Raw genomic sequence first — 9,901 nt, 5'->3', positions numbered from 1 at the left:
TATATACAGTAATTACTGTTTCCCCCTGAGACCGTATGACCAACATTTATGTATATTTGTGTAAGTCCCCTGTGTATGACTGAAAATATCTGTTTAATATGTCTCAGGCTGTCTGACATTGTCAGTTATATAGAGCCATGTTAAGTGGAATGCTAATTAGCTTCATCTGCATCTATGTGTGCTGACTAAAGGAGAAAAAGAGGAATAGAAGAGCAGAAGTCAAGTCAAAGAGGGTGAACACAAGATTTATCATCTATTTCTGAACTTCTCTTATCAAAATTTTCTTTTTTGTAAAACAGATCCTTGTGGTTCTAATTCGTGAATCAGCGAAGCTAGAGAGTCTGCAGGTTGTTTCCTTCATGTTCAGATGGGGAAAAGGATTTTTAATGACAAACCTGCTGAGTTCAGTGTTTGATTTTGATCACTTTTGCCGTGACAGAGAAGATGCAACGAAAATGGCATAATTGAATCCTTACTGTGACTAATTCAACATAAACAATTGTTGATAAAATAGATGAGAGTAAATGTAGTTTTAAAGAAAAAGTACCTGAAGCTTTCTATATTTTAAGCCCATAAAAAGTATTACAGATTATTATATGGGCGCAAATGGTGCAATGGTTTAAGTTTGCCTTGTGTCTGGAGGTTTTGATCATCTCATGTTGGCTGTAGGTTTAATTCCAGTCCATGGTCCTTTACCAAATGTCACCTTTCTCTCCCTCTCTCTGTTTCCTATTTCCCAGCACACATCTTCAACTTTTATCAACCCATTTCATATCACACGTGCTCTTGATCCACTGTTTGTATTATTTATAGTGTAGAACATGAGTATGTTCAGCCCACTGCTGTGTAGTAGTGCTTAGGGTGTCAGCCGAGTGATTGAGTCTAACCTGATGTTTTAGGGGCAGATCTAATGTGATGGATGTGTCTACAGAGGTAGATTTCAAACTCCTTAATTGAAAATTGAGACAGTGTTGAGAAGATGTTATTGATTCTCACATTCTCAGCTCGCAGCATGTCCAAGTCTGTGCCTTTGCGTGAAATGGGTGAAGAGGGAACAACAGCAGGGTCAAAGAAGGACAGGGAGAATGGGGAAGGGGGGAGAGAAAGATCACAGAGAGTAAAAGGAGGAGAGACAGGGATTATGAGGCCAAGATAGGCAGTAAATTGGGGTTGAAAGATGGATATTATCTAACTGAAGTGCTGGAAAATTGCGGCCATCAGGTTCACGGAACTTATGTTATGTACAACCTAAACCTCTGGCTATCATAAATCCAATGAAGGCTCACAACAAAGAGAACAACCCATGTAACCTGTGCACATATTGATCAGGATGGAGCAAGCCAGTCCCCAGGCTGTTTATAAGGCAACATGGACCCACAAACCCTCCAACCAGTGCTCAAATAATCAATAGAGGTAGGAGTTGTGTTTACCCCTGTGTTTCATGGCCTTTCAAATATCTAATCTGCTTCCAGTCTCTTACTGTTGTCAAGCACACAAACATATGGACACAAGGGTAAACAGTACTGTACATCAGGCTGTCTCCGGCAAGTTCATCATGGTGGTTTGTAGGCCACAGCAACATAACAAACAGATTTGATCAATACCTCACCTCTTCTCTCATTGTGTAAACCACTTACAATGGCTTCCTCTTTGCCAACACCCCCACCCAACCTGTAGAGCAACTATTGTTCCAGCAGTAACAAACAATCAGAGCTGACCCAGAATGAGAAAATGAAAACAGTTCTAGCCAAGGCTGATTCTATACACCATTTGTTTATTGGTAGGACTCCAAAGATGTTGTGAACAGGAACCTTATGTCTGTGTTGACATATCCAGAAAAACATCTGGTCTCTAATGGGAAAATACAGGAAAAAATAAAAGGATATGTTCATATTATGGGGCTGTGGTGGCTCAGTGGTAGAGCGGGTGGTAGAGCGGGTCGTCCAATGTTCCTAAGATCGGCATAACGATTCCCTCTCCCTCCCAAAAAACACCCGGAATGTGAGCTGACAGTGGGAGGTGTCAGCTCACCTATCTTGACATTCCAGTATCTAGCTCTGAGGTGAATGCATCTCGCCACCATAATGGACCTGCACAAAGGACTCAGAGGTTCACAATGCTTTGAAAAAGATCTAAGGAATAAGGTCAAAACACAACTAAACATTTACCTGAGCCAATGAATTCAGGAAATTGTTCATATCTGTTTTGGGTTTTTTTGGTGGTTATTTATTTCAGACAGAGGTGGATGAACGTAGGATTGACACTTTTCACCAGCAACTGGTGAAGTAGCCAGCTTAAATCAATGTTTCCTAGGAGAATTACACAAGTACCTCAAAATAGTCAGTGTTAACTACATTATTCAGGCTTATTGAAGATGCTGTCTATAACTGAGTTATTTTTTACTCACAGACTCAACAAAGAAGTCATAGGTGTTTTATTAGTATGTTATCGTATGAAAAGAGCACATTGCTAAATGTCAGCCTTCTGCAAATTGAGACACGTAAATAAAAGCAAATTCCATATTTTGTTTTGTCATAATTGGAAATGCTCAAATGTTACTGATTCTGTTTTATTCAAGTGTTGAACTGAGTAATTAATGTCACAGTGAGTCAGTATGACTCACTGTGACATTAAAGCGTTTTTTATAATTAACTAATGTTTGTCAATGTTTGTCAATGCAGTGAAGCAGCAGAGACACTGCACACGGTCAGGTAACTTTACAGAGTAGTTTATGTAGATGAAATGAGGATGGGTTGCTTTACAATGACCAATTTATGTATTTGATAATCCAGTTCTGAATATACCTTTGGTCTAACATAATTCCTTGCACTTCAAGACTTCATGATAAAATTTCAAGACCTGGACATCCCAGCATATGTAACAATTGCTGTTGGGGGGGAGGATTTACTGAGTGGTCATAGTAAACAATGGTACAATGGTTTCTGCTGCTGTTATAGGCAGGTTGTCACAGTCTCCCTCGGCTTCTTATAGCCATGTTCTTGACTTAAAAGACATAAAATTATATTTATAGACAAGTTACACACCTGGGTACAAATGGTTCTCTAAAGTAGTCCCAAGGGAGTGATAGAGACCAAAGAGAATCAGGATGAATTAAGGATATATGGCGAAGGGGCCACGGTCGGTGCCCTAAATGGAAGACTGAGAGGAAGCGTCTGTTTGATTTGGGACTTACTGGTGTAGCATCTACAAGCGGTCAGAATTACCTCTTGGCCATTTACCCCCTCTTTCTCTGTAATGGTGGACCTTGTCAACCCAGAATAAACGACAAAATGGCTCTTTTGTCATTTCCAGTGGTGACGATAATTTCAGACGTAAAATGCTATAGTGGGGTTTGGTTGAAGACAGATGGGCAGTTTGCTTTAAACCGCTTCACAACACAACTGCGTGAAAAGACGAGTAACAGAAGGGAAAAACACACCTTATTCAGTGTTTCACAATTTAAGTTAAGAAGCAAATAATTACCTCCACAGTCAAATGAAGTACTTTTAAAATAAGGCTCAGCTGTCAATCATTACACTTCTCTTTGAACAAAGGAAGCGATGTTTAATGAGACAATCTCAGAATGTGAGGTATCTTAATAAGTACAGAACAAGTAGCACATGTCTGGTGAGATGCAATCCACAATAATCTAGAGGATGAGTTGATCCAGCAGCACATGAGGCCTGATGGCTAGATGGCTTCCACCCATTTAGACATTTATGACCACTACGTAAACAGAGCCTGATGGCTGCGACCCTGAACTGCTAAGGGTTGTTGAGCGGCCACCACTCTCAATGTGTGGGAACCTCTCCTTCACCAGACCATTATCTTCTCTTCAGTCAACACAGCTGGGCGTGGTTGATGAGCTCTGATGAATATCGGCTTTATTAGGAGCATGAATATTCACATTTGCTTTGCTTCCAGTGGTATTATCATTATGGCAGATGAGCTACCATTGATTAATTTATGATAATCTGTTTTATAGAGCAGCTCCAGATTAAATATTTGGATAAGCATTTATAAGGTAAGGTTTTATTACGGTTCTGGAGACGCCATTTGGTTACTCTTTTCAGCAAATGTTAAATATTCAATATATTGCAAGATATAAGATGCAAGATATAGGATGCTTTATGGTGCTTATATATATATATATATATATATATATATATATATATATATATATATATATATATATACTGTGTATGTGTGTCTGTATATACACACACACACACACACACACACACACACACACACACACACACACACATATATGTGTGTACATAAATATATATCAATAAATATATATTTATTTATTTATTTATTTATTTATTTATTGATATATATTTATTGACATATATCTGGAGCATTATTTTAGTATTCAATTTATTGCATTAATATTTGCATTAAATTTATTGCGTTAAAAGACATAATTACTCATAATTAGGAACACCAGAATCTCCAGACTTACTGATGGAAGCAGAATGAAGCATCAGGAAGTTAACTTCCAACTTCAAAGAAATAGTATATGCTATATGCTATCATTATTTTTTCCAAAGTTCACACCTGGCTTTGTGAGTCAGCATGTTCTGAATGTGTTTACTATGACACATACTGACACATAAACTTCAAACAGGCTCCCACACTGTGACTACTGCTCGAGGGGAACATTCCTGTAAGTTGCTATGGCAGATAACTAATGTGGGAAGACACTGTTTGATTGTTGCAGGTGACATGATTTACTTGTCTGAACAGAAACCGCCACAGGTTAGTAAATACCTGCGCGGGCACCCACTCTTCCTGGGAAATGTTGCTTCATACTAATATTGGATGTACAAACTCAGCCTTTTGAAAGGTTAGGTCACCCAAAAAACATGCTCTCTCGTTTCATTTCTAGTGGTACTCAGAGAGCATCACCGGAGGTTGAAATATAAAAGATTTAAAAAAAACGGAACAAAAATGAAACCAGATGAGTCACCAGACGTTTACAGAATTTACAGGAAATATTGTGTGACTCCATGTTTTTCTGTCTCTCCCACTATTGTGAAACATCAGTGACATTGTCATTTTCCTTTGAATGTTCCGATCTTCAGTTTAACATCTTGTGCTTTATGCAAATAAGAAATTACACAAAGTAAAAAAAAATAAAGTTACCCATTATTCAGATTAGTAATCCAGGTCTATTTACACAATCCTTATACATGGTTTTGTGTTTGCTCCAGTTTACTCCTTACACGTCTACACTTTCCTGTCGGTCTACTTCAGTTACCTTTGGAATTTTTAACAGAGCGTTTGCATGCTCCTCCTTTGTGATGGGGCAGCTCCATCACTGACGGTTATTATATCATGTTTATAGTGGTTAATTAGTGAAACTAATAAAGTTTGTAGTGGTTAATATGTGAAACTAATGTTTGTAGTGGTTAATGTGTGAAAATAATAATTTCAGACATGAAGGGGGCCAACTGAGGTTATCACTTCACACACAACATTGACACAATTGTGCTTTATTGCTGTACAGAACTTATAAAACATAGGTAAGATAATAATTATGAAATATCACATACAATCTTTTTTCTTTCCACAAACACATATTTATGCAGGTTAAAGTATACTGTATATCATTTACAAAATAAAATCTACAATTAAAAAAAAACTATGGAAGGCAGTGAGATACCCTTATTTGGGTGCTCAAATGTTGGGTGTGTCCAGTCAACTGTACATGGACTATGGAGGATAACATGGCCATTCTGCACTGCATGTAGCAACAGAGAGGTTTTAGATTTGTGACTAACTGTGATGACTGGGATAATCAGTTTGCTGGAGCTGAGTAACGGTTCCAACAAATGGAGCGAGGTCATCCCGGACTGAGTATGATTGAGATGATATGTGCGCAGGTCGGTCCGGACAAAGGTGGATGTGAATGGATGATGACTGTTTAGATGACAGACGGGACAGCGCTATGATTCACAGTGCAGTGGGAAGCAGTTCTTCACATTAGACAGCTATTTTTTATCTTTTCGGCATGAGCACGTTTAAAAGGAGCCAGGGCCTACATACCCCAATGCAAGGTAAGAAGAGCTGATACACTTTAAAACAACAAAATGACACCTCATTTCAAGATTTTAGTGGAGATGAAAATACAGAAAACCACAGATTGTGTGACTAAATACAAACTTAATCATAAAGAAGCACTGACACAAAGGCTATAAAATCTCTTTCATAGGCAATGACAAGGTTGGCTAGAATGACCTTGGTTCGATGGTTGCATGAATGAGCTGAATCACATCATGGTAAGATATGCAATGCTGCTAGTCATGTAACCCCGATTACAGCAGGTGTAAACCACAGAGCAAATCTATATGCCGCAAGAAATGCTGCATCATTGTTAATTTGCTTTTTAAATAATGTGGACTGCACACACACTTTCGAATAATCACATTTAGCAGTTGGGGATACTGTTCAGATAGAGATGCATCATGTAATAAAATGCACAGGTTCCAACAATGTGAACAGGCAGTAAAAGAAATGACTGCATTTATACATTCAGCTTATTTGCCATGTCTGGTGTAAATATTAATGACCTCCAATGATTCCTTTGTGTTTGTGCACCTCCACACGCCAACAGGATCGATCATGTGATAGTGCTACTAAGTTCTAAGGCTGAATCAATCAGACACATTGTGGGTGATCAGTGGGAATGAGAAATCAGTTAGAGCTATTAACGCTCTGCATGTCGAACAATTCTGACTAATTTTCAAGGAATAACAGTTTGTCAAGACACACCCAGCCCATTACAGATGTCAACACCACACCACATAAATATTGTGCAATAAAATATCCACATACAAAGAAAACATTTGTCTCCCATCATAGAAATAAAACAACAGATAGGAGGGAAAGGGATAAAACAATATTAAATAGAGTATAAAGAATTTCATAGCCATACACTATTATTCTGAAAAAAATCATATTCACATTTTAAAATAAACCTCTTCTCTTTAGCTCATTGCATCTGACCCAAGACATTCTTCAATTTCAGTTTCACCATCATAGACAGCATCATCTCATCTAAACCTCACCTCTCAGTTCAACCTGTGTGCTTCCCTGCTATATTAAATGCTAGAACATAGAACACTGGACACTATTTACAGAGTGGTTTCCATGGAGACACCCGTAGAGCCAGTTTGATCCATCAGGGAGTTGGGGGCAGGGGCAGAGTCCACGTTTGGGGTGGAGGAGGGCTGTTTATTTGGGTCAAGAAGGGAAAGGAGTCAAAGGGCGGACAAGAGGAAAGCGATGCCTTCCTGTGGTGGAGAAATCTGTACAATTGAGTTTATCTGTGCATGAGTTCCTGAGCTCTGCACAGTCTCCTGAACAAAACCCAACATGTGAAACTGTCCAGTCGTCCATGACACACATTAAGACACTACTTTTCAAGTGTAGACTTCCAGTTTTTTTCCTCTCTTTGACATATTTTTTATCTGTTTCAAACTGAATCACCACTGGACCACATTAACAGCATGGATTTGGTCATTTATGTAAGTCTGTACACAGAAGTATATATATTTCATATCACTGTTAATGTCAGCTTTTATAGTTTCAACATATCTGTCACAAGTCGTGTCACTTTGGCACAGAGTTTCATGTTCATAATATGAACCATATAATTTTCAGCTAAAACATGTTTAGCTTTATCTTCATACTTAATGCATGCACTTTTTGTTGGTTTCCCTTTTCACTGGAAAGGTTAGTGCAGGAGTTCATGTTTTCACCAGAGATATCTGCTCCTCAAAGGCTGGTGGTAACAAATGGGGTAGAGAATTATACCTTGAGATATTACACTAAGGTTACCCTGACCTCTGGATTTTCATTGCCAGGGCTGCAGTAGCACTGAAAGCCCAAATGTGAGAAGCTTAATATGAGGTGTCCAAAGGCGTCAGCTGACTTGTAAACTTCAGGGAGGTCTGAGACCTGGGAGGAGCACCCACACGCATTCAAGCGAGCATACAGGGGCAGCACATCGAGTATTATCAGCACCGTGTTTTTGGATGGAGTATCTTTGTGTAGAACAGAACAGGATAGACTAGGATATAGATGGACCACATGTTCCATTTAATATCCAACTCCCATCAGAACGCTACTAGTCTGCTCTTTATTTCAGCCTTAATATATTCTGTCTCTCTATGATCGAAAATCTTAGGTCACGAAACTACTGTGACTGCTTTCCACTAGTTATTATGGATGTCGCCAGAGTCAAAGAGCTTCTCTCATTTAAAATGGGAATTCAAAGGCAGAGACCGTCAGCCCAGGGATGTGGCACGCTGTTAGGGGCAGGGACCCTTAAACCTGGGCAATGAGGTGACTTGGTCCACATGAAAAAAAGTTTGAAGGAAGAAATGGAAAGGGAGGAACTTATCATCTGATATATATGACTGAAAAAAAAAAACAGCCTCTGTCATGGAGAGGCCTTCCTGTTGGTCCAGAGCAGTGTCGGGGGCAGGGGTGGGGACTGAGGTGAACGGTGTTTCCAGTGACCCCGCCCCTCACACTGCACTCGCCTCATTCGCAGAAGCTCCCCGAGGGCGGCGCTCTCTTCTCCATTGGACAGACGTAACCGCTGGAACATCTGGGGATGCAAAGAAGAGAATAGAGCACATTCTCATTCAAATCACACACAGGATAATGACTTTGTCCTGAATGGATCGACACAGACAGGAAGCTGAAATAATCAAGCTGTGATAGGAGGCGGTAGGATGAGAGGAATGTAAATGGCAAGCAGTCGTTTCATGAGGAAAAAGTAATACAGACGTCTTCTTGACAGAGGCAGTGATTGGTTTACTTTAATTTATTTTATTTAAAAAAAATAAATTAAAATATATATCATTTTTTTACCCGATGAATCAATTGAACATAAAGATAACAACATGCAGATGAATCTGGGCCCGTGACCGTTTATGGCACCTTTTACGGCTCAATATAATTCCATAGTCCGCCTCTGGATGCTCCATGCATCATTACAATTGGGACCCCTTTGCAGACATTAAGGTGGAATACACAGAAGTGTATGCACGCATTCATATGAAGTAAAGTTTTTCCACCTCAACCACCTGGAAGTCTTGTAAATCAATCAGAAAGGAATTCCCATCATTCACATTCAGTAAAACCAGCAGCAGGTCGGAGCCCTGATGATCCAGACCAGATCAGGGACTGGGGGTTATAATGGGATCCTTGATGGGCTGAATAGAGAAGGATTCCTTGTGCCAACGTGTGAGAATTAAAGGAAAGCATAGGCATTAGTTCCTGGCATCTTTCATCACATGAAAATGGCAAAGGAAAATAGCTTGTATTCAGTGCCAATAAGTCAAACGCTTAACCCTACCCCTAAAAAGCAAAAAAACAACAACCCAAAAACAAAAAAAACAAAGAGTACAAACTCTGAGCCTGCAAAAGTTGTTGCAAAACATCTGAATCTTTAAAAAAAAGTTCACAAATACAATAATAACTAAATGAATAAACAGTTATAGTTAATTTTGCTAACAATTAAATAGTTAATTTGATGTTCCCTAGTTTTAACTGCTTTAACTGTGCTTGTAGATATAGTATATGGTCGGTTATCCAATTACAATTAGGGGACCAGGAACATGCACGAGGTACTGACTTAACAGTGAACATTTGATTGGAGGGATGATGTGACCCATTTCAGAGTCACTGATGGGTTTTTAATGTGTCTTTACATCACTTTTACTGTTCTGTGACGGGTTTTGGTAACGTACTGTCCCTCTTTTTGGTCAAGATTCTTATCATTACGTCCCGCAAAGGATGATGTATTGTAATATCTTCTAAACCGTTGCAGATAGAAAGATGAAACAAAAAAGCACATGACTCGGGCAGGAAAGGGGATAAA

At 39.1% G+C, this 9,901-nt stretch overlaps 1 protein-coding gene across 1 annotated transcript in view; it reads right to left on the bottom strand.

The window, feature by feature from the left end:
- Window positions 1–5,481: 5,481 nt before the first annotated feature.
- The window catches only part of myo16 (myosin XVI), a 64,866-nt gene continuing 60,446 nt past the window's right edge, over window positions 5,482–9,901 (bottom strand). Inside the window, exon 35 of the mRNA XM_068329845.1 lies at window positions 5,482–8,623. Coding sequence (XP_068185946.1) covers window positions 8,453–8,623 — 171 coding nt within the window. The 3' untranslated portion in view covers window positions 5,482–8,452. The remainder of the gene's footprint in view (window positions 8,624–9,901) is intronic.

The sequence above is a fragment of the Antennarius striatus genome, chromosome 12, assembly GCF_040054535.1.
Source record: "Antennarius striatus isolate MH-2024 chromosome 12, ASM4005453v1, whole genome shotgun sequence".
Classification (NCBI taxonomy): domain Eukaryota; kingdom Metazoa; phylum Chordata; class Actinopteri; order Lophiiformes; family Antennariidae; genus Antennarius; species Antennarius striatus.
Note: the sequence above shows the minus strand (reverse complement) of the source record. Positions and strands in the feature narration are given on the sequence as shown.